The sequence below is a fragment of the Fringilla coelebs genome (assembly GCF_963513975.1).
Source record: "Fringilla coelebs genome assembly, chromosome: 2".
NCBI lineage: Eukaryota > Metazoa > Chordata > Aves > Passeriformes > Fringillidae > Fringilla > Fringilla coelebs.
In genome coordinates this window covers 91,930,594-91,956,825 of record NC_140029.1, presented here as the reverse complement: position 1 = coordinate 91,956,825, position 26,232 = coordinate 91,930,594, and the positions used below count along the sequence as shown (strand labels likewise).

At 39.7% G+C, this 26,232-nt stretch overlaps 1 protein-coding gene across 2 annotated transcripts in view; it reads right to left on the bottom strand.

The window, feature by feature from the left end:
- GSK3B (glycogen synthase kinase 3 beta) overlaps window positions 1-26,232 on the bottom strand; it is a 145,771-nt gene that overhangs the window by 28,805 nt on the left and 90,734 nt on the right. For both annotated transcript variants that reach the window (XM_084225113.1, XM_084225112.1), the window contains exons 4-7: window positions 24,426-24,536; window positions 21,411-21,541; window positions 18,092-18,198; window positions 9,164-9,261 (exon numbers count right to left, since the gene is read on the bottom strand). In XM_084225113.1, the coding sequence (XP_084081239.1) occupies window positions 9,164-9,261; window positions 18,092-18,198; window positions 21,411-21,541; window positions 24,426-24,536 (447 nt within the window). The remainder of the gene's footprint in view (window positions 1-9,163; window positions 9,262-18,091; window positions 18,199-21,410; window positions 21,542-24,425; window positions 24,537-26,232) is intronic.

Sequence of the window (26,232 nt, the reverse complement as noted above, 5' to 3'; positions counted from 1 at the left end):
TAAAAGCCAAGGGTTACTCAGAAATGTCAGCAGATTTTTTTTTTTGGGGTGTGTCTGAAAACACGGGTTTTTCTTAGGGGGTAAAAAAGGAGAATGTCTGCAGATTCCATATATTTTGCTCAAGTTTCAAAGGAAAAAAGAATTGAAAGGAAAATGTGCCCTTTCCCTGCTGGTTTTCTGTCTGGCACCCACAAGAGCATCAGCCACCCAGCTGCCAGCCCTGCCAGGATGGTGCTGCTCTCAAAACTTTGATGACCATCACTCTCAAACGTTTTCCGTTCTAAAGATGAGGGGATTTCCCACCCCTAAATATTATTTAAATCTCAATTCAGGATAAAAGTGATTTTTAGAACCTTGGAAGTTTTTGTGATTACTTAAATTAACTTTCTGAAAAATGATGGGCACCTTCTATTGCTCTCTCATGTTTTCTAAAAGCTAAGCTTTCATGCCTCCCTAGTATAAACAATACTTTTTAAAAAGCATGTTTACCTTTTTCTCCTCAAAAAATCCCTTCGATAGCTTTTCTAAGAAGCAGCAAGTAGATTTATTTTAAATTTAGCCCAAATATATCAAACTCACTTGGTTGCCAAGGCTGCTCAGAACAGGAGCCTACATAGTGCAAGTATATTTAAAGACCACCTATAGCATCAGATAACTCAGATTAGATAAGCAAGGACAGTTTCATGGAAGAACCCAGAGACAATGTCTATTCATGCATTTCGCTAAAAGCACAGCTGTAACTCCAGATGATGGGAGAGGGCAACTCCTAAGCTCAAGCACAGGCATCTAAAGCACTTCAGGTTTCACAAATGCTTAGAAAAGAAGGTACTGAAGAGGGATCATCGTAGCTGAAAGAAGGAATTGTCTGACCTTTCAGCTACCTAGCAAGCAGCCTTTGACACATAAAATAACTGTACAAAAGGAAAAGTGACTACTAGTAGCTACACACTGTATTTTTATTTACTCTGTTCTCGAGACTGTAAAATCAGACTGCACTTCCAATTTGAACTGAGACAGGATTAAAGGAAAAAAAAACCCAACCACAAAACAACACACGCCAAAATGCAACCAAAAACAGAAAAGAGAAGTAGTTTGGGAGGAAGAACAGAAGTTTTGAAGACTGTGTCAAATTCAAGTTAAAAATTAGAACAGTGGGATGAATAAAGCGATAAACTGTAAAACTGTACCAGTACTTGACTTATCATGAAGAGGTCCTGTAGTGGATCCCTCCTCCCCCCCACATACAAATTCTGTTTGTTATATGATTTGAAATTGTACCTCACTGATTTATATCGAATTTTCAGTATATTAGGAATACTTTCAAGTAACCTTGGTAACAGCAATCACTTAAGCTGCCACAAAAATTGGTCAAAATTCTCCTTTTGAGAAAGAAGCACGAATTACTATGCTCATTTTTGGCCGAATTACTCCATGAAACAGCTGGTTTGCATTCAGATTGAATTTCATGTGTTTTAATTTGTGCCCATTCTTCTTGTCCTGTCATGGGCTGCCAAAGAAAAGAGCCTGGCTCCCTGCTTGAACCCTCCCTTCACATACTCTGTACACTGGTAGAAGCCCCACCAATCTTGGAAAAGTCAGAGAAATACAGGGTCCAATACTGAATTATTCAGGTCAATGCAGATTGGCACATTCTATTCTAATTCCCGGGGAAGCTTATGGAAAGTGATTTTATCAAGGAAAAAGTTGAATTTTTTTTTCTATTTAATACTTGAAAAACAAAAAGAGAACCAAAGTAAGCAGTATAATAATAAAAATCCAGTTGTCTGATGGGATCAACTATAACTAGAATGAATACTCAACTTTCAAATGAATGAAGGGGAGGTCGATGTGAGAATACAAAGCATCTTCCTGCAAGTCAAGGTGCCAGGTCAACTAGTTTTGCTCTTCATTACCAATTGTCATTATCATCATCTCTTAAATAAGAATAAAGACGCATCATCTACTAAGATTAACTAAAGGATATACTTGCTGAGACGTGGACACTGCTCTGATTCTCCTAGGACAAAAATTGAACACAACAGGTTTCAAAGTATATTCTGTCAAGTTTTTTCCTTGACATTAGTCTGTAATGGATGAAGGGCGCCAAAACATTTTTACTGCATGAACAGGGTTGGTGAAGGTAGGGTAATGGTATCTATCTCCTGCAGTTAAAGAAAAGCTACAATAAAGAAAGGCTCACAAGAACATCATCCTTACCAAACAAGTAGGGGGATTTATGAACCTGGAATAAGCCCTGAACTTGAATAGATTTTCAGTTTATGTTCTTACAATCAACTTTTTTGGGAGGAAAAGATGGATTATTCAGCTCCAAAAGACACTTCAGTTACACTTCAGTACCAAGACAGCTGCTGCCCACACCTGCTTCACTATGCAAAACTGCGCTGAGTCATTTATGACCAAACCCACACTGTTGCAACAGCAGAGGAAAAGGAAAACTGCAAGAGTTTCAACAAATCCCAGTGGAATAAAGGCCCTTTATGACAACCATTGTTACTGCTGAACATTTGCCAAAATGTAATCAGTTAGAAGCACAGGGACCTTGGTTAGAACCAAGGGTTCAGAAGCTCCAGCTGGTAGTAACTGGCCTAGAGAGGGGAGAACGTGATAATTTAAATTAGAAACCTCTAGAAAGCCATGGTTGCAGTAGTATAGTAGTTTTCCCTGGGAAAACTGTGCAAGTTTATGAGTAAAGGTATTCCTTAAAGTCTGATGTTTATGGCTTACCAGATGGCATAATTAATACTTCTGCAAACCTGATTGCACCTCTTCAGAAAGTTGTGAGAGGTGTGCCAATAGTTATTTAAAAAACTCACAGTGCAGCTTCTCAAGCAGTTAACACAGCTTGAGACAATACTTCAAGAGGTCTGCGGCAGAAAGTAAAATAAACTTACCCGCTTTATATACACTTCCTTTCAAAAACACTTTCTTGCCAAACAATGAAAGCCAACTAAATATAGATATTTTTTCTATTCATAACACGAAGGGAGCTATACATCAGGAATAGGAAGAAACCCATTGTCACTGCTGACATGAATATAATTGCCCATCAACTTTTTATACTGCCTGCCTGCAAGCATTGGAAGTGATGAATTAAGTGAGGCACAGGAAAAGCCAAGTTGTGATGTGGGGGGACATCAAGGAAAAAAAAGCCAGGAGCCTTCCCTTAGGGCTGAGGACAGAATCCATGTGAAAGCCCATGTCAGACACAGGCAGGTTGTCAGCAGAGGACCCTGTCCAATAAAATGAAACACTCTCCTATGGCTTACTCTCCCAGAAGAGAAGGCTCCTCTCTGCCCATTAACTACTCTGACTGGATTTATTTTATTTCAAAAACTGAGCCCAAAATAGTACCTTGACATTTGAGCATGAGCCATATATTATAATTGCAGTCTATACTTAGCATTAGACACAGTAAAACTGTCAAGAGCCCAAAAAGTTACACATGAATAGGATTCCTGATACTATTGAACTTGCTTTTTCATACATTTTTTCCCCCTAGCTCCCCCTTACCCAGGGAACGATGAGAAGATGATTTTATTATTCCTCTTAAATTACCATGAAATGCCAGTTTTGGTGCAAGGAATAATCACAGTGCAGTAGCAACCAAGAAACTCAAAGCAAACACCACCCCCACCCTGTAACCCCCACTTCTTTCCTGCAGTTTTCACATGTTGGTTGATTCATCTCATACTCTAAATAGCAGCACACGGCAAAAATATTTCCGGTAAAGAAAACACCAGGCAGATTGTTTGATGCTGTCCTCCCTATGTCCTAGGGCTGCTCAGATAATTATTGCTGCTTCGTTCTTTTGACAGACTTTTTTTTCCTGCTTTTGAGAGGAATATGGGGAAGGTACATAAACTTTGAGAAGATAATTATCTTAGAAACAAACCCAATTACCCTTCTGAGATTCACTTCCTGCAAGAGGAATAAAGGGTAACCACTGTCTGCAGGAACTGTACTTGAACACGTTTTAAGTTTGGAAAACATATGCCAGCCAGTTTTACCTTGATGGTTCTGGGATGCTGTAGAGCTTGTGAGGCCAGGAATGCCAACAAACTCCCAAGATTTCACAGGGAGCAGTGCTCCCATCCACCACTGCTGCGCACAAGAGACTGGAGATCTATGAAGGAGTCTGTCCTGACTGCATCTCAAGGAAAAATCACTCTTGTGGTCTTGTGGCTCCTTCTTTCAAACTGTAATCAGCAGAGTCCCACTTACAAAGGGTATTTTAAATAGTGAAGTGGCAGCTGCCACCCTCCTGGGCTGCTGGAAGAACCCATCAGGTACAAGGCTGCATGACTGCTCTGAGGCATAGTGTTTACTTGTATATAATTTCTCTATGGGATCACTGATGAAATCCACACTGCCACCACTGTGACTGTTTCAGAAACTGAGCACATTTCTGAAGGAGATGTCACTTGAAAGCCAGTAGGGGTATGAATTTTAATGAGTATATTGGGTTACCCACTTGAGATATTCCCAGCGATGGGACAACCTAACATTTGGGATAGCAAGCAAGAGCTAAAAATAAAAAGTAAGAGTCACCATTCAAGATCAAAATTTGGAAAAAGCAAGTGATTTCTCTCCTGTAATAGCATAAGTATTCAAGAAGAGTGTACTTGGGTAAACTACTTCTTCAGATGGAGCTCCAAGACAGTACTCCCCTATATCAAATATCATTTTGTCAGGGGTAAGTGGTCAAAGTTCTCTCTTTCCCAGTCAGACTGAGAACATGTGGAAAGACCATATTTAAAGAAATAGGAGCAAGTGAAAAAAATTTAAAAGAGGACTGTCTTTTGATGCAATTGAACGTGATGCTGTGGTTCTAGAGGGGCACAGTTTTTCAAAGCAGTTTGCAAATACACAGTAGATCTGGAAAAACTCCCGGTGCAATTATATAGAGATCTTGCAAGACTGTTTGAAATGAAACTACATTAAGCCTATTGAAAGTGTCTCAAAATCTGTCAAAAGCCAAAAATGCTTGTGATGCAGCAAGGGACTGAGGATGTTGAGCATATGGCCTGCAGGAAGGGCAGGCTCTGCCAACTGATATATCACCATGAACACAGCTAAAGAGAGGATGTCATCAAGAACTGCATGAGAAAGGAGAACTAATTTAATGTGATGGCATTTTGAAGTCATTAGCCAGTCTAATGCAAAAAACTTCACAGCCAGGTGTAGCATTCACTCGCTGTGTTGTGAAATAAACTCCGAATAATCATAGCTGAGTAAGCAACTGAAGAGAAAACTGAAAAGTTTATCTTGGCTCAAAAAAATTGCCTCAAGTGTAACTGTGATTCAATCATCTTGAATTGATAAGAACCAGCAGAAAAGCTTCTAAGCTGACCTCTTCCTGTAGTGAATCAATCAAATAGAAAGAATGAAAGTCTGACATATTTCCAAACGTGTGGGTAAGTATTTTCTTATTATAGCCCATTTTTGGGTGTTTAAAATACACCACCTTCCCTGCCCCTAAGTTTCAGACACACAGTTCCAATGAAGCTATCTGAAAAGCAGGACCCCAGATAGTCAAACAGCAGCTCCCAGGTCCCAACCTGCAAGCTCCTACCAAGCTCACTGCTATTCTACAACTGTCAGATCCCACAACTCTGCTCCTCCCACAGCCAGCTAGCATTAAAATAAATCTGTGTTACAATGAAAGCTTGAAATACTAATTTTCTATGGAAGCAAATGGAAGAGGTGGATGCCATCTGTCAAATTTTTTTAATGAATCACGCCCTAAAGGAAACTTTATACAACATCACGTTTTACACGTTGTGGCAAGATTTAGCATTTTTGATAATTTTTATGCTGCAGAATTGCATGTCCTCAACCATACTGAGGCTACAAAACTTCTCCCTCACGTTGTTGCTTCTTTTATACCATCCTTTCAAATCTGAGTTGAATTTAAACAACACTCTGGAAGTGCTAAGAGCAGAATGTTTCATGACTTCTTTGCAGAGTTAAATAAATCTTCCTAATTCGATTATTGGTCATTTTTAAAGGATACACAGTAGATGGAACAGATATCTCCCAACAGCTGGCAGAATGGAAAAAATTTGACCTTTCTACTTTTTCCCCATTTTCAAAAGGTGAGGAAAAATTTTAGGTAAACACACTTTTTCCCTCTACTCCCACCATGAGAAATACTTGTAAGTGGATACAGTGTTACAAGAGAAGCACCTTGCTATCTTGTTCCTAGACAATTTCTCACAGCTTTTGATCATGACAACAATAGTCTCAATTATAAGTTTTCTCTGTATTCCCACCATCACCTTCTGCTAGGGCTTTTCTGGATAGTTTTTACAAAACTTCACAACAGAAGATTAGGGAGACAAGGGCACTAAAAAGCAACCTATTTCTTCAGTTTGCACTCAGCTTCTCTTCCAGTCTTGCCTTCAGAATATATGCTGCATCTGTAACAAACACTGTCAGAAGAACATGGTACCCACCCATTCAGGCTCACATTTTGCATTACACTTTCTTCAAGTTTCAGTGAACATCCTTTTTTGTGATTACTGCTGTAATATTTACAGTATTTTTCCCCCAGACTTTCCTAAAACATACTGCCTCAATACATTTTGTTTCACTTCATTTCTGTCTGTAGTGGACTACATATGTAATAGAAGAAGAGAAAACCCCAGCACAACACAGATGTGAATGGTCATTAAATATCTCCATTTCTATATTTAAAGAAATTAGTCACAAGTTTGCTTCTCTGAGGGTATCATCATTTCAATCTGTAATTTATTGAAATACCCTTTACATTGGGTACTCCTTCAGTTGCCTTGAGAAATATCACCACTTTGCCATTACTATATATCATCACTACTATGAGTTAGTCAAGCAAAGTTACCACCACAGATGGTACAATTTTACTGAAATTTTACTTCAGCAGTTTTACTGAAGGACTCCTCTGTTTCGATACAACTGAAGCGCAAACAAATAAATGCCACAATTGGAGAATATAAGCACTATGAAATTACTGGCTCATAGATGTTTTCTTCAGGAGTGCAGAACTGATGTTAACAGCTTCTTAGCAGAATTTCAACCAAACCACTAATTTCTGCTTGCCAAGCATGTCAATAATAAGAGACCACGCATCTCCTCATTATTTTACTTTCACATTGTGAAATCAAAGCAATGGTAGGGCAGAGCACTACAGTTTTGCCAATAAGGTCTCTCTACACTCAGACTTCTGATCAAGCCATGGATGGTGACCATGATATAAAGCTCTATTTACAAAAATTCAGGGGGAGTTTGGGCTCTTCTTGTGGACAACAAATGAAAAGATCAGAGGATATAGTCTTAGGCTGCACCAGGGAAAGCTTAGGCTGGACATTATAAGGCATTTCTTCACAGAAAGGGTGATTAGATATTGTAAAGGACTGCCCAGGGAGGAAGTGAAGTCACTGTCCCTGGAGGGGTTTAAGGGAAGACTGGATGTGTCATTTAGCGCCACGGTCTAGTTGACATGGCAGAGTTGGGTCATAGGTCGGACTTGATCTCAGAGGTCTTTTTCAATCTTGCTGATTCTTTGATTAGCTTTAGTTTTTCAGGATTTTTGACATCCATTAAAAAACAAACCAGGACTTTTCAGAAATGTCTAAAGGCAAACACCACATGTTATCACACAAAGTTCTGAGGAGGTCTGGTCATCTGATGTGGACCCCTTCACATGTCACAAAAGCAGTGTAGCAAAAAGCAGCACACCACTCCAAGACATTTCTCAAAAGTTAAAAACATTGTCACTTGTACTATCATCAGACCTACATCTGAAAGCAACTCTAGGTTTTTTTGCGTTTCCTAAGCAAACTGACCCAACTTGGATTAACTGAGTTTGAAACACACTGGGCAGAAATGCAATAAAAAGACATCAAGAAAGTCACAGGAGAAGCATGTGCAAGACATGGAGTGTCCAGATGCAAGCTGCTGACTGAAGGATGTTCAGCAGGACAGACAAACTCAGTGTTACAGAAGCCAGGTTTATGTGGTCAAAACCTGGAAGACCTGGGGTGACAGTCTAGAAATGTCACAGCACACCCCTGAGCCTCAGCCCATGTCCTTCAGGCAGGAGAATGACCAGTCAGCGCTGGTTCATGTCATACACTCTCTTAGGACAGGGACAAAGACACTGGCAGCTTTTCTAGTCAATGACACAGACAAGAAGGAAGCTCTCCACCTATAAATTTGGGTTCTGAGGGGCTTTTCACATGCATGCCACACAAATATTTATGCATCAAGGAAGTGGCAAAATCAAGGAGGAAATTCTCATACTACAGTGCCCTCATGGTGATGAAATCAATAAAGCTGACCAGTATGTGTACAAATCTGTAATAATGCCATCTTATTATGTGCATAGTATAGATTCAGAGGAAAATTATACTGCTCTCTCTGGAAATCTTGCTTCCTTCACTGCAGAAGTTGAAAAAGGTAGAGTAGACAAGGGTGCTGGGAAGTCAGACACCTATCTATGAAATATTCTTCCATGCCTCCAATCTGAGAACCAGAGAATTTTCACCGCTTTCCAAATGAAATTAATCAGGATGTGCTTGAACATAAGTGATATATAAGTGTTACATATTTTGACACATTAGTTATTTTACCTTAAAAGACAAGAGTCTTCAGGTAGAAGATACCTTTGCCCTACATGTCCTGATTCTACAGCTGCAAAAACAAGTGCCCTTTCCCACCTATCATTTTAAAAGAACTAGGAGGAAGGAAGAAGAGAAGGCAACTACATATGTGAAGAATCTGGCATAAGGAATTTAACAACACTGTTTTCAAAACCAAGTATTAATTGTGTGCAACAAAGGAAAAAAGACTCCTAAAGAATGAAAATCATACATTAATAAATATTGGCCCAGTATGTAAGCACTTTTTCCAAGCACACTGGAAGTGCAATCCTTTATGAGGGAAAAAGCTCCAATTTATATCATTATGCAAAACTGCAAGAAGAGAAAGTAAAGATCATCAGGTTCTCAAAACAGCATGAGAAGTGTTTTCAAACACTGTTTACATGCAAAACCCTGTACAATCATGTCAGAATATATGTATGTTCACCAGCTTATAACAGTACCTGTTTTCATACTGATTCCCAAGGAATAATGCAGTCAAAATAACACTTAAGATTCCATACCTTGATTATTTCCACCAACTGATCCACACCACTGTCACCCGGAAAGATCGGTTGTCCTAGTAACAGTTCAGCCAATACACAGCCTGCTGACCACACATCTAAAAAAGGAAAGGTGGAGAACAGGGAAAGGTATCAGTAAAATACACATATTAAGCCATTCATTAAAAAACCCAGCCATTTTAAGCTACTTACTTTATCCTTTGCCATGTTTGATAGTGTATGCAACACAGCTAAAAATAAAAACCATTCCTATCCTAATATCCTATACCAGATACCTGGTATAAAACAACAGTGTGCAGACAGTCTTAGAAGTCAAACTATGAGAAAATGAGAACTGGAAAATCATGTTAAATGCCGTAATATATTGACATTAAAACTTACACATGTAGGGAAAAGACCATAAAATGCTTGCCATTTATAAATTGAGAATTTCCCCAAACCCTATGTTGGTTTAAATCACTGATTGATTATTAACTATGCATAGGCATCATGCAACACGGTGGCTGCTGTTTTTACTGTTTCTGAGTGTTGAATAGACTCAGTTTTTCATACATATATTGAAAGCATACATGCACTGACAGATGAACCAGTACTGCAAGTATTACTGGTATCCTGAAGTACATGATGATTAAGGGATCTGGGAGGCAGCCTCTCTACCCAGTCACTTCAAGATCTAATCTTTATCCCAATTCCATTTGCCAACTTGGATGAGTAATAGAACTGCAAGTCACAGATCAGATGTCAACAGCACCTGTAGAAGAAGCCTTAATATTTGTATGTATACCAAAAACCTCAAGAAGTCCTTAGGAGCTATTCCTCCTACATGAAGAAAACTTTTCACAATCTATTGCAGGTATATCTTCTTAAATAATTAGGCAATTCAATATTACAGAAGCAACTTAGGAATGTATCTAAGTGTACTATAGAATACAGTATTTTATTTTTGGAATGTAATTAACCAAAGAGAAAAATCTAAAAAAGCAAATGCAATAAACACTGTTTATCAGTGTTTGTGAGAATCTAATGTAATTGCACAGCAAATAAATGAATTTTAAGCTGCTCAACACAGTATTGTACTTGAATGCAGAAAACTGCTTCTCCCCAAAAATAGATTCACTGTAAAGTTTTTGAGAAAGTCATCAATTGTTGAATGAATACCTGAAGCCTTACACTAAAATCCAATCTCAAACAAACAATCAGCAACAGAAGAGCCGTAAAGCCGAGAACATAAAGAAACACCCCAAAAGGGAAAACCAGTCCCCTTCCCCCAATATGTCTTTAAACTCTCACCTACTTTTATGAGCTAGCCTTGTTCCCCAGGAGAATTTATCTCCTGAGTCCTGTTCCACCTGAGATAATCTATGCTATGACAGAAATCCTTACTCCCTCATCTATTTAAACTATGTGCCATCTCTGGAAGTGTTTGACGCCAGCCTGGATGGAGCTCTGAGCAACCTGGTCTAGTGGAAGGTGTCCCTGCCCGTGGCAGGGGGTTGGAACAAGGTGGTCTTTAAGGTCTGTTCCAACTTAAGCCATTCTATGTCTCCACGGTACTGTAAAGCAGGATATACACTACCCTGCCAGTTATGGCTAAAGGTCTGAGTTAGGAAAACATCTCTGACAGTTCCCCAAGCCATTATTATCACTTTGTCACAACCACCACAGAGTGGTGCAAAATAAAATCAAATAAAGATTGTCTCTCTCCGATAGCTCCTGCTGTTGGACCAACACATCCAGCAAAACCATGATGCAAAGCACCACCTTTTGTGTCTCCCATGCATATTAGGTTTAGAGGAATTACATAACAGTTCAACAGATAGATTTCTCCAGAGGTAATGAAGAGATAGATTAAACGTACTAAGCAGTCAGAGCGCTGTAACTTAAAATTCTATTTCAAAATACCTTTAAAGGGTTTTAAATAAGCCAAGTCCATTAGACTGTCCTTTACCAAAAAAGTAGTTACACCAAATCTGTGATCATTATTTACAACTCAAATCCTTATTTTGCACTGAAAATGTTATATATGGCAAGGAAAAATATTTGACAGAATATACACAAACACAGAGCTGACAGGAGAGTAAGTCTTCAATCACAATTCACTTCCTTTTAAGATTTTGAAACTATGCTAGCATTACTTTTTTTCAGATTAGACTGTGGCTTTTTTAACTGTTTTAAATAACCTTCTGGTCTGACTGCTCCATTAGGCTGGCTTTGAGCTGTTTTTGCTTTTCCTAGTTCCTAAATTCCTAAATTAGCCCCTAATTCCTAAATGCTTTTGCATTCCACCAGCCTATTTCAGACAAGTCTGTAGGACAGAAGTCTCAAATGCAATACCAAAATTTTATAAAAACATGAGGGAGCATCAGTGTTGGTGCCAAGGTGAGGAGGGTTCAGTCCTTTGGGGAAGTGCTGAGCTTCCCCAGCCCTGCCAAACTGCAACTGCAAACCACTCAAACAATGTGCAAGTCCTTGTTCAAGAAAGCCAAGCACGAACAGCAGAGGGCACATGAGAAAGCTGAGGGCATCACATGGGAACAGATGAAAAAAAGCAAGGATGTAGGTCATGAGGAAATAGGTGGCAATGGCTGAGGAATACTTGTTGCATTCACGCTGGGTTTAATCCCTCAAATATACAACAAAATCCATTAGAAACCTATTGCTCCTTATGCACTGAAATCTTTCAAACCAGGCAATTTAATATCTTGTATAAAGTCTATTTACTTTTCCTTTATTTTGCCTGCTAACACTTTAAATACACAGTGAAGTAAAACACAGGCATTTCAAAACCCCCATCCTTTTTCCAGGCATGTAATTTCACCAACTTCCAAATTAGGACTTGGGCAATGTTCCCTGGACAAGGAAGTGAACAAATCCTTGAAGCATCCTCAACAAAATTCAGAGAGTGGAGGCTAACTTGAGCAGCTCCAAGGAGGGACAGAAACAAAACACAATATACAGAGGTATTTACACAACTCTTGATAAGCGATGTACAATAAGGAACAAACTAAGAAATTTCATCCTGCTGAAACTTGATGGAATTATGCCATTGACTAAAATTTGGTTCCAGGATAGTTTGCTCTTTTTTTCCTCACAGCCTTTATATCTTGCATTTTAAAATATATCTACCACATCATGATGTTAAAATTCTTCCTCAAGCCTGAAGTAAACAAGTACTAATTTCTGGTTTTAAAGACATGTTACTTAAAGGAAGTAATCAGCTTACAGTAGTTCCTTCCCAGAGACTTTTCTGTCTTAGTACAGTCAGAGCTAACTGCTACATCAATATGTGGTGTAACTACCTGTTCTAATGGGAGAAGAAGCATTTTCTGAACTACTTATTTTCAGTATGTGCAAGTTAATTAAAGCAGACTAGGACTCTCATTGACATACTTTAAATTACCAAATAAACAAGAGAGAATCTTAAAAGAAAATACATCAACAGATGGTCCTTATGCCAAACTAGTTGGGACAATGTGAAATTTTAGGAGAAAATACTGAAAACTATTCATTTTAAGAAAGCAGGCAAGGATACTTTCTTCATAACTTCAGTGAAATGTAGTCTAAACAATACAGAGAATAAATACAACTGCCAGGCAACAGCAACCTTCAATAAGCTTATTTCAGATAGCTTTCACACATTACAATGGTAACTAACGCCATATCTTTCCTAGACTAAAGAACACTTAGACAAATACCATTATCACCTACCCTACCTCCATTAATTTAAACACACAAAAATTCATATAGCCTCTTGTACTACAAAACTTTTCTTAAATTAAATCTCTACTATTTTATTGATCTTCAGAGCTGTTAGATGGACATCGTCTAATAATATAATCTTCATCATGGCCTTACTTTTGAATGCATTCTAGCATTACAGGAGACAAGAAAACAAGTATTTATCTTTAAATCAGGAAGAGGCATTTGGGAGGGCCAGTGCAAAATACACTCCTTAGCTTTAATTCTGTAAGTGTGCAATAGCCATTTTGAGTTGGAAATTAACACCCTGTCCACAAATTTCACTTCTTCTGATCTCAAGCTCTGCCTTTCCAAGCTGAAAAGCTGGTTCTCTTCTTCACACCACAAACACCATTCATTGATTTACACTCAAGCTCCTCTAACTCGTTATTTGGAGGACATGGAGGAGGAAGGGGAAAAAAAAAAAAGGACGGTTTCTCTCATCCACTTAGTGCAAATTAAGAACTTCCATTTATCTGATACTTTATGGGGCGTATTTACCTTCCTACTTTTTTATTACCCTCATCTATTCATCTCTGCCTCACTATTCCTTCATCTTGATGGACTTCCTCCATCTTGGAGGTGACTCAAAGCTGCTGCTCTGGAAACTGTGAAAACAAACCAAGAGTCAGAAAAGCAGCCCTGGGAAGTCATAAAATCAACAGCTTCTAGTTGCCAAATGCCAGACCCAAAGTGCTTTTCACTGCTGCTTGTTTGAAACAATATTTGGGATGTCAGAACAAGAGCAAAATTCAGGATTACTGGCAGGTGTGCTATGTTGGTAGAAGTTTCGCACATCAAGCCACCACAGATCCATGGACTGAGGAGAAAGAATAAGGCTGAAACATGAAAATGCTTGAAAAGACATGCTTGTTCCAGTATTTGAAACAAAAACTAAACACAGGTATCTATTCTTTTGCAATGAAGAGATGAAACTACAATGACAGGTGGCAGAATAGTTCAGTAAATTAACACACCTGCTTACTTTCAGCACTGGAAGTTGCCGTCTGAGAAAGAAGCAAATCCTTCTGACTGTTTGGCAACTGCTCAGGGACACACCTTGTGGTGGCTCTTCCCCAAGAAATTCTGAGACAGGCCAACTACACATACCTGCAGAAGAGCTTCTGCTCCAGACTGCTAAGGGGAAACACTCACGCTTGCTAGGAAAGTGAATGAACAAATTCATGATACTTATTTTTAGACACCCCAAGAGAAGCCAGCAATGGTCATGCAGATCAATCTTTCTCTGCCAGTGGCTATAAATGTTCCCTCTGGAACGCTTCCAACTCCTGCCAGCACAGTGGTGGAACAAAAGCACTGAGACCTGCAGCCTCTCATTGTGCAAAAGCACCACCACCAGCATCTGGTGAGCCCTCCCCTGCCCTGCCACCTCACCTAGGGAAAAAACATGAGGCTGAGGCAAAGCTCAGCTGCACAGCTTCTTTCCATACAAAAGAAGCTCGAGGCAAAAGAAACATCTGCACTCACCCCTACTCCAGTGCCTGTCCCAGGACAATGTAGGGGAACATGGGCAGCCATCCCAGCGTTTTTCAGCAGCAGCATCACCCATATGACCAGCACAGCCAGAACCATGCCAACAACATACTCTGGGATGCTATAACGTACACAGGCTGGCAAGGAAGAAGCCTCAGCCAAAACAGTGTCATGACATAGCTGAAGGGCTTGGTTTGGGGAAAAAACCAACAAACCAGCCCCCCACTTCCCTTCCCCCCCCCAAACCCCCCGCCCCAAAAAAACCCCAAACAACCAACAATAATAAAACTCCTGCAAATCAGCTGCAGGAGTAAACTATGTCCATTCCCAGCAAACTTTATGGACACAAACACACACACACTTGCAGAATTCATAGCCAAAGGTGCACAAAGGCCCAATCTGTACAAGCTATGAAGGCACCCAATTGACATGAATATTTGTGCCTGACCACTGAAAAATCCTGTAAAATTCTAAGGCAGGCAAATAACAGCTATTATGGGTAGGGATTTGTAGCTATTTGGCAACAGTGACTATTTAAGAACTCTAATAGGTCATTTTCCAGGTCGTTACTATAAAAATAGAGTCCCAGGTCTGCTGGAGGCACTAACTGCAGTAAATGTGATTTGATGCTACTCTTACTATGGTATATATTTAAATGCTGCACTAACGTGATACTTTACAGAAGTGTAACAAACATCACATCCCTGGCTCAGTTATTTTTTAAAGGGACCTCTTGGGTTAGAATTGAAGTCATGCACTTCAATGAAACAATCAAGATCCTAGAAGTTAAATGCCAGTTTACAGTTTGTTGTGACATCCAGGATGAAGAGACACGTCCTGGAATGAACTACTACACTGAAGAGCAGGTAACGTCACGAGGACAAATTCATGTGTTTAAAGACAACCTGGAAGAAGCCAGACAGCCTAATGCAACTCCTGGTTACAAGGCTAAACAAGATGACTAACAACTGACATTGTCATAATGCAGATGGCTGTGCTGTCAAGTATTGGGCCACCAGTGTCACTGCCTCGTCTTAAAAAGGACTTCTTGCTCAGAAATCCTTCCAGTCATTATCCTATTGCAGTGCATTATAATCATAAGCCCTGCAGTAACATTAACAAACAACAAAAACCTTCATAAAAACAGCTGGAAGCCTCTCAGACGATGTAGGAAAATTTCTACTTAGAACACTTTTTAGCTTTGTATTCTTCATTGATGTAGGAAAATTTCTACTTAGAACACTTTTTAGCTTTGTATTCTTCATTGATTTTACTTTTACCACAGTTTTACCAGAGGATATTTAACTGGGGGAATAAAGATCCCTGCCTTACACATAAAGCTCACTTTTTGTTACCACACACACACAAGTGATTCTTAGAGTGGTAAAGACTACAGTGGGAAAAGGCTGTTATGCTAACAACTCACAAGAAAAACAAGAACTAAAAAAACCAAGCATGCCAACATGTAAGTTTAAAAGGCAGCATTACAATACTGAAGCATTTCACAGTTCCCTATACTCTGAGCTATGGATAAAGCACTAAGAATTACATGCTCTTTTTTTTTCTTTTAATAAATCCCTCTATGCTTGTTGATTGGTTTTCCAACAAGCTGGATAAGTCCGGATGAACAACCCCACGTGAAATAAGGAAGGGTTCTCACTATGCACCATTGCTGCCTACCAGCAAGAACTAAGGAATATGTACAAACAGCAGCACCACAAAATTAAGCCTTAGAATTTCTAGCATATTGTAGAACACAGGGAAACTGTAGAGCTTGTAAAAGCATTTCATTCCTGCTCAGGAATCCAAAGACTGCTAAGAAAGAAGGGGAAGGTGGACAGGACAGGAAGGAATGAAGGAGCATTAACTTAATTTTCAAGCAATTCAGTGCAAACTTCAAAGAAAGGACTTGGAGGGACAGGTGGGATTATTTGGCACAAGAAAGTCAGAACAATGACTGAAATTCAAGATATTTTTGAAGGCAAGTGAAAAACTGCACTTCAGAATGGAATTTTTATTAGAACCATTTTAGAGACCAGCAGGTAAAACAACAAAAATGGAAAGCACAACTTGAACAAGGGTCTGCAGTTGAAGCAAGAGAGACTTCACAGGCTTATCTGAAAAGCAGTTTCTCCTGCTGACACATAAAATACACATTTTATGCAGCTATCCTCTGAAACAAGAGGTCTCAGTGCACTCTGATAATGCAGCTGAGCCAATCTATTAGCTCTCAGCTGGCAAAAAGATGTCAAATGGAATCAGCCACCTTCCCCTCACTCATGAGCTCACAACACTTGCTTTTACCTAGGCTTTGCTGCTTCTGGACTGCACAATACTGCTGATTGCACTCACACAGCAGGAAGTTAACTTGCCAAAATCTCTTGTCAGTTGATGCTGAATCAGCAAATTAAACAGTAAACTGTGAGATCCAGGGTATCCAGGGACAAGAGCGGGGGTGGGGCTGACACTTCTGGCAGCAGCCAGCAGCAAGTTCTGCCCTTGTATCTTTATTGTGCCACACTTTCCCCAGACTACTCTTGGTTCTGCCTCTTTTTCCTACCAGGAATATATGCAAGAGTTGCTACAATACATATTGAATGGGAAAAAATTTGTGAGAGCAGGGAAGTCTTCAGGAACATGTTGAGGTGGGTTTTTTTGTTCCTTTTTAAGAACTGCAGAGTTAAAACAAGTCAGCCAGCCACTGAGTGCCACACTAGTTCAAACATAGTCAGTTTAAATATGCTGGTTATAAACACAGTCTGCCAAGAGTTGATCATGATCTAAAAATCCTTTTGAAAACATTAAACCTTGCCTAAATTACTTAAGTCCATAAGCAAAGTAAAAGGTTCCCCAATACTGTGCTGAGAGCCAATTCTGCTGTTTTGCAGTAGACCTCAGAAGGAGCCCAGGCAGTATCTTGACTGAAAAACTGAAGTAGTTACCAACAACCAGCCAACACACTGTTGTTCAATTGCAAGATTTTTTCATTTTGCTGTTCATTTTTGGTTCTCTACTGTAAGAAAACTTGGCTATTCCCTGATGTCCATCAAACCTCCAGCTTCTCTAGTATTTCCATGACACAGCTATGTGTCAGGTACACAGAAAGAGTTCTTTGTGTTCAAAATTAATGACTAAAGGACAGTAAAAGCTAGCAGAATTAGTTGAATTAGAAGGACTGCTGTACACAATATATTAAAGTTGTAAAGAGAATTTAAAGTCAATCACTAGGCCACACTTACCTCCCCCATAAACTCTTCACTAAAAGCCAAGTAAATAAAATACATTACAGATTTATGTCTAAACCACAGCACATCAGAATCAGTAGTTGGTTTTCTGCAGACATTCTCTACAGTTATTTCAAGTTACTAAAAATGCTTTTATGGCTAGAGATCTCATACCTACTTTTAAACTAAATGGTAACATTACATGGATTTTTTTCCCCTTGTAATCAGATTTCCCCCCCTCTACATTGAAAAAGCCACTTTCCTAGTGAAATTAATGGTGAAATCTCAAAAGGTGTAGAAAGCACAGCAGCCTACAAAACATTTGCATTTCTTTAAAAAGTGGTACCTAATAACTTACAACCAAATTCAGCCACCGGGGATTATATTTGAGATCTCTGGAAACCTTTACACTTCAGAACAGGATAAAAACTGAGGCAGCTGGTACAGATTTCAATGAAATGCACACACATACCTATACTGGAGGTATAATCGGTGGCCCCAAAGATCAACTCTGGTGCCCTGTAGTACCGAGAGCAGATGTACGACACGTTGGGTTCTCCACGAACCAGCTGTTTTGCACTGCAAAGGAAACAACAGTATTTCAGTAATGAACACTTCTACAACATTGCTGTGCACACCAACACTAAGCTTTGGCACTCTTCACCTACTCCCCATTCCCAAATGTTGAAGTACAATGCTCTTCTAAGCTGATGCAAACTGACTTCTTGAGTCACTGTGAAATCAGTCTAATCCATCAAGCATCTACCTTGTACTGGGGACAGGAAAAGAAATTCTGAGTACAATCTAGGTGAAAAACAGGGTCAAATTTTTGGCTGCCGGTTGTCTTTTGACAGATACAAAGGCTTATTCACAGTGGAAAAGAGGACAGAAAACCATTCAGTCAAATGTAGTCACCGTTTAAGGTTTAAAAGCTCTGGATACTCACAAGGACTGAGTAGGGTATTTTTGTCTGTTTGGGATTCTTGTTTGTTGGTTTGCTTTCTTGTTTGGTTGGTTTATAAATTCCATCACAATATTCTGCTCCTCTGCTACTTAAGGGAGCATGGTATGAGGTGACAAAGAAAAAAAAAAGCCTTTGAGTCGTGGTTTGAGAGGAAGTAGGTTTTTTTGGGATGCTGTGGTCAAACCAATAGGTGCTCAGATTTGAATATTGGCACCTGGTGTGGCCACTGAGGATATGGATACGCCTCTGAGAACACAGGGGGTTAAAAGCAGAGAACTCCCAGGGGAAAACTCTCTTGGTTCTGGTCAGTGAAAGAGCTCGAACCTCCCCTGCCTGGCTCTGAGCTGGGCGGGGGAGGGGAAGCCACGAGGCCTGGTTGAGGTAGGCTGGGGGCCTGGACAGAGAAGGGAGGGGAAGGCCCCTCCAGGATGGAAGGGTGGAGGAACCCTGAGAGCTATTGGGCAGCCCCCCCAGGAGGAGAGAGAGAGAGCTGGTGTCTGTGTCTGTGCCACCTTGAGATCTGATAGCACGGCCAGCCGAGAAGGAGAAGGGGGGGGCGGTGAGAAGGTGCCCAGCAGCAGCCGTGGGAGTTCTGGACAGGCAGAGCCTGAGACTTTTAACACTTTTTTGGATGATGGGAAATGCTGATTACTCCTGGAGTTGAATGAGAAGAGAGATAGAGATGAGATAAGAGGAAATGGGCCAGAGCGAAGTTGAGAAGAATCCTAGTTCGGAGGAGGTGATGGAGTGGCCTTTGGCTGGACTTTTCTTGTATAGCCATGGACAGAACCACTTCTCCTGTGACACAGAGACTGTATTTAGGGGGGAGACAATGGCTTGGAGCCAACAGAGTGCAGTGATGTGATGTGAAGGAGTGCATGGACAGAGACAACAGGTGAGGAGGGTGGTGGTGGTGCCCTCCGTCTTCAGGGAAGAAGAGAATCTCTGTTCTCGGGACCCCCTGGCCCCAGGGAGTGAAATTTGGGGGGACAGGTGTGCCAAACGTAAGAGACTGTGCTCTTTTTGGAACTGGGCAAAGCACCCTTGAAAAGGAAAAGCCCTAGAAGCAGCTCTGGTCCATGTGCAGTGGTGAGAGCACTGGGCATGGAAGGAAGATGTCAGGATGGCAGATGATCTCCGGGAGGTGCCACGTGTGACAGGGAAACACAAGAGGTTTCAACTGTGTTTCCAGGGGAAGCCCATGGTGCAAGCAAGACTCCTCTCTCCTTGATGAACTGAGAATTGATTATCTAAAGGGTGGTGATGGATCGAGAGTTGATGATATGAAGGGTGGATGTACTGGACATTTGGTGAGGGGGGGAAGAAGAATGTACATGTAAGGTTTTCATTCCAAATTCTGTGTGTTTCTCTTTATGTATAGTTGTAGATTAATAGTTTTTTCCCTTTTATTTCCAAGCTGGAGCCTGCTTTGCTCTATTTTCTGATCACATCTCACAGCAGACACCAGGGAAGAAGTATTTTCATGGGGGCACTGGCATTGCGCCAGGCTCAAACCATGACACTTTGCCATTGTATTCACATGTTAATGATCCACAATTAATATGAAGGTTTCTCTGTAATTAATCAGCCACATGGATCTAACCTACAGTATTGCCTCAATACTTCTCTTTGAAAGAATCCAAGAAAAGAATGGGCCACAAGATCACATTGCTTTAGGAACATGAGTCTACGGGCATATTACACTTCCTTCTTAATTAAGAAGTGCAAGACAAAAAGGAGCTGAAGACGAAACTTCTCTTACTGCCCTTTTGGAAATATGACATTCACCTAAATAGCACCAAACACTGCAGATTGGCAAACCAGTCAAATCCAGTGTTCAGCTCTCCAGACACTCCTCTCAGCCTTCAGTGAAGAACTTCCACCACCCATTTTAAAAAGTCTCAGTTTTCACTTTTCTATATACAAACTACAGTTAACAAATTCCCACTGATAAAAAATAGTAGGTATTCTCTTTATGCATTGTCAATTTTCAGCTTCAGCATGATTCCTACTTTGCCCCATGCTGGTGAGGTAGTGCTGAGGAGATCCCAAGGCACCAGCCACGACAATGCACTGCTTGAATAACCCCCACACTCCCACTCACTATGGGCAAGCAAATTTAGCAACAGCAGCTTCTGTGACCTCTCACACATATACCCTAACTATTTTAGTCTGCAAAGCTACAGCACAATCTAAAGACTGAACTTTCTCAGAGAGAAATCTATGTCCTATCTCACTGCAGATAGCCAGAATTTCTGTATCAGTTCTAAGTGGGGGCTGGACTCTAAAGGTGATTCTGAGTGGATATTAGAAATAAATGTGCCTTTGGAAACTAGAACATAAATGTCCACCATCCAAGAGCTTCAACTGGAAGTGCTGCCTCTGATACTGAGCCTCTATGGTATTTGCAACATTAAGTGAATTGTTGTAAGTGCAAGTAGACTGACTAGTGTAACATCATCCTTTTTAAGTTACAATGCCACCACGCCTGTACTCTCTTGCCCAAACACACTTCACTGCAATAACTGGTTCTGGCTTTCCATGCTGCAGTATTTTCCCTATGTCATGGTGTATTTCTTTCATTTTTCTAATACCTGCAAAAATAAGAGGCGTGAAGTTTAATTCCCTCCCTCTTAATATCTTTTTCCAGTTCTTCCCTGCCACTCCTTTGAACTCACTTTGGGGAGAAAATAGAATAGCAGTAATTCCTCTTTTAAGCTACAAATAAAGACCTTCTAAGGGACACAGAATTTCTTGGCAAAGTTGCATCAAGGTTCACTTTGAAGGAAGATGTTTTCACCAGGTTTCAAGCCACAAATGTACTTACCTTCCAAAGTCACAGAGTTTTAGAACAGCTGTATCAGGGTCCAGCAAGAGGTTCTGTGGTTTTATATCCCGGTGGCAGATCCCAAAGGAATGGATATAGGCTAAACTCCGGAACAGCTGATACATGTACAACTGGAACACAGAAATACCAGTCAAATCAGGGTAAACAATTGGTTTAGCACAAACCCTTACAAGAAGAAAAGCAAAATCATGGAGAAAAAGACCATATTGAATGCCTATTAGGACTATGAAGGTGGGCAAGGTAATTGCATACCTTTCCCACACACCCTTTGGTACATAACCACCCATGTGGTTGAAATCTTTTTGTGTGTCCTTTGAGATAGCATAATTAGCATAATTCCAAAGAACTAATTGCGCCAGTTTTCCAACATTTGTAAATAATGGCATCATAAAACGCATACACAAAATAAAGTTTCAGTTTGCTCTACAAATAAGCCTCTTCAGAGCAGTGAAGTACTAAAAAACCCCCAAACAAACATCTAAAAAAATGCCCCACAAAATCCAAAAGAAAACCCTTTAGTTAGTGAAGCTATATTAAATATTGCCCAAAGACAAGGGTAGCATCTCAGCCTGTCACTGAAGTGAAACTCCCAGAGTTTCTTGCTGAAGGGACAGAGTCATTTTAATTTCAAATCTCTGGACAAAAACAGAAGGCAAATAAAACCAACTGTTCAAAATAAGTTTATGCAAGGCACAACAAACAAGTATGCTGAGGGACAGTTTTCTCTGCCCACTTTCCAGGTGTGGCTAACCCCTTAGCAAGGAAGAACACAGCAAAGGGAGGTATTACCAAGCCAAGAACTTCACAGAAGAAGCTTACAGGGCAGGGGGATGATGTCCAGCTTCTGGAAATACACACTTTTTGTTATGGATAATAAAAAGCTGCTGGATACAATTAAGGATGTATAGCATATACTGTCATAAAGGCATGGAAAGCCCTGTTTTAAGGTTGACAAAAGGCTGCCAGATTATTTTTTATTTTTGTCCCCACAAATTTCCGCTTAAAATCAAGCTACAGGCAGGACACTCTACCAGAGATGTAACTCCACACTTTTCTTTCACAAGCACATCTTTCCACGGTTCACCTTTAATGGTCTATATAACCAGGTGCAATTACTTGATATTGATATCAGGTCATGTCTGCCTCTCTTTCACTATTATCTTTGTCGTCACACTTTCTCTCCCCCTTGTTTTTTGTTGTTTGTTTGGCAGGAAAGTTGGAGAGGGAAGAGAATTGCTTGAATTTTGGCTCTAGGCCTCTGGTTTTCATACTTGTTTCTGAAAACCCCAACTCTGCACAAAGAAAAGCAAACAAACATTTTTTCCGAATTGCCTGTTCTAGTCCCTCAAATATGTATTGTGCAAGTGTATTGCAAAATAATGCAAAAGACGGCTCTAACTTGAGGGGTCAAGTTAACACATGTGGGATTTATAAAGTACGCCTTTCATCTCCACATAGCAAACCCAAAATTTCCAAGGACTCCTTCCAGCAGGTTAGAAATTACAAATAAAAATTAACCAGAAGATGATTAGAACAGCTTCTGTGCAGCTTTAAGTTTCTTTGTTACTCAGGGAAAAGCAGCTCTCTGCCTGCCTAGTTATCCATCAGAAGAAAACAAATAGGTATGATCTGACCTTTGTGTAACCAAGATGCCTGGAAAATTGCAAAATCTTTAATGACATTAAGGTAACATGATCTTTTTAAATACAGGATTATATAAAAGCCTTGCCAGAAAAATAAGAATAGCTTTCCAGACTACGTGGAACAGGAAGTCCCAGGCATCCTGCAAGATGAAAGAGCTGAAGCAGATTTTTCTCTGAAAATGTAAGGAAGAACAATTTTCTCAAGTTCCCACAACAGAGAACAATTAGGGCAAGAATACTGACAAAAGACATATAAACAAGTTATCAAAAGCCTACAGATTTTGGGGAACGTATAACTTGAAGACATGATGTTCCACCAACAGACGAAAGAGAGTGACCTTGAAGTCTGCTGGATGATAAAATTCTGTGCTTTCTTAAAAATCAGACAAAAGTGATGCCTATTGCAGAGACATGCCATTTACAATTTATGCATGTAGTTATGGCACAAAAATTCATTATTGAAATAATTACTATTTGTAGCTTTCACCTTTGAAACTTTCATCTTCTTTCAACCAGACGGAAGTTTTTTCTTAAGCCAACCCTTACATTAAACATTATACTTTTTAAGAGGTGTCTGGAGAAATCAATATGCATCAGGAAATTTTGTTCATAATTCCGATTAAATATTACCTGTGTGCCATGTTAACAAGTTAATGCCATGTGAAAACATCATCATTCACTAGTGTATGGATTGTGGTCACCACAATATATGAAACAGAACTATGAGGCCCCAGATGGGTCCCATGCTGGTCAGCAAATGAGAAATTTTATTTATTTTAACTCCTGTGTAAAAGATGTAGGCAACTTGAGTAAGATTTTGAAACTACAATGTGTATACAAGCACCTTACCCCATGTAGCTTTTGAAGACATAAGCCAATGAGCTTCAAGTAGAAACAAAAATGTGCCTTTCATGACCACAACAAAAGCACATGAACTCTTACTCATATGCCAGGTAATGGGGAAGATAATAGATTAGAGAACATCGTCCTGACATCCTCTTTCAGTTCCTGACCTTTGTTCTGTTATGTCTTCACCATATCAGGAAACTGAAAGCTGCTAATCTGGCTGGTCTTAGTCTCCATCCAAGCTGTGTCAAAAACAAAACACTCCCCCCACACTCAGTGTCCCCGACCCATTCCAAGATTTTTGTAAGGTCAAATTCAGGAGTGTTTAAGTCTCAACCCTCTATTCTTCCTTCAAAATAACAAGTAATTCTAAATTTTTTTCCTTGCCTCAAGATCTATTTGCTTCAAAAAATTTCTGAAAATTTACTATTATGTCAGAAAATAGTATCCACGATGGATTTCTGTAATACCTTGCTTCACCTAACCACATCTGTCAGTTACCTACCTTGACATAAATCATAGGGAGTGTCTGTTTGGCCCGACTATAATGTCTGGCCACTCTGTATACTGTTTCAGGAACATAGTCCAGCACCAAGTTGAGGTACACCTCATCTTTCTGAAAGAGAATAAAGAAGAAAAACAAATCAGCGCTGGATTTGAGGCATGAAGTACAATCAAAGTGTTCAGAGAAACCTAAAAGATGAGAAAGCTGTGGACATTTTAAGTCCCATCTTTAGTGTGTGAACTGCAGTGGAACCATTTAGGCTTTGCACTCATGCATTCATACTTTTGTCAAACTTATGTTTAAGGTCATGTTAATTGTTCTGGTCTCCTAAGTAAGATATTTTCTCATTATAAATGGAGACAAGGATATAATTGTTCTGCTCAGTCAATATTTTCATTAGGAGAGTATTTCAAGGTAACATCTGCATAATTAGTTAAAACAGCCTATTAACTCATTAGTCCCTTACCTGCCAAAACCGAAGAAGTGCAAATTTAAAAGCTCAAAACTCAGCTCCCAACAACAACACATCAAAAAAAGTTCAAACAACCTTCATCTTTTAGAAATGCTACTTTGATCTTACTGAATTCCCAGCTATTAAGAGATTAATACATATTAACCATTTGTATACAGTAAGCCAGTATTAAAATTTGTAACCATTCTGTTTACAGGTATTTCTATGTCCCAGTTATCTCCAACTTAAACATATGAACTTATTAATTACTAAAGAGAACTAGCCAAAACCAAAGTCTCAAGTACAATTTTTAATATCTAGGATTAAGTTAGTTAGTTCATGTGAACATAACACAGAGAAACAACAAAAGTAGCTTTAAAAGATATTATGTTACATAATAAAGTACCTTATTATACATTAGCAAAGGAAAGAAGGAACAAAGAGGACTTAAATGACAAAGTACTATAATCATATGACAAAGTACTATAATCATATAGTGCCTAACTGCAAAACTGAGAATTTTCAGCAATGAAACAGGTCTTTAGGAGACTTCTGCTATTTTAATGCAGTCTCCAGTGCAAATCCTACCAGGATTGTGAAAACATTTAATGCTGGGGAGTAGGTAAAATCAATTAATTCAATATAAAAAATTATTTTGAGAGCTAGTGAAGTAACTAGAAGTAACATCTCCTGTTCCTGTTATTTTATCATCACCTAGAACTTTCTATAGAGAAAGACAATACATAGAGAATTTAAAGGGATGGAAACAGCACAGAGCTCCCAAGCCTTTGACTAGAGGCGCTTGTCAGAAGATCCACTGGCTATCTATATCTTAACACCTAAACCCAAACCTCATCTAGCTACAGCAATTTAATACTACTACTCCAGTGTTACTTGACCCATGACTTACAGCACAAAGTGAGGTGTACACACCTTGAATACATATGCAGAGAACTGCTGGCTTTGTGTGTTTTTAAAGGCTCAGAATTCAAGATCTCTGCTTGCCCTTATTTGACAATAAAGGCTTCTATTTTCAGGACATTTTAATAGCCCTTACCAATACCTCCTAATAGATCAAGTCACATTGCACAGCACTGCCTATGTCATTCTTCCCTACACACACACAAAAAAAAGCTCTTATGCTTTTATCATACTTCTCAAACATAGACAAGGAGCAGCCTCCAAGACCTTCCTATTCTGGGGCTTCTCCCAGTGCCATCCCAGGACCTGGGAACAATGTGAAGGCTTATGGGGACCAATCTGGGCAGAAGAAAATTTTTGAAATGGATGAGAAGGGACAGCTACCTGCAGTGCAGAGGAAACACCAGACAGTGCTGGAACTCCAGACATGCAAAT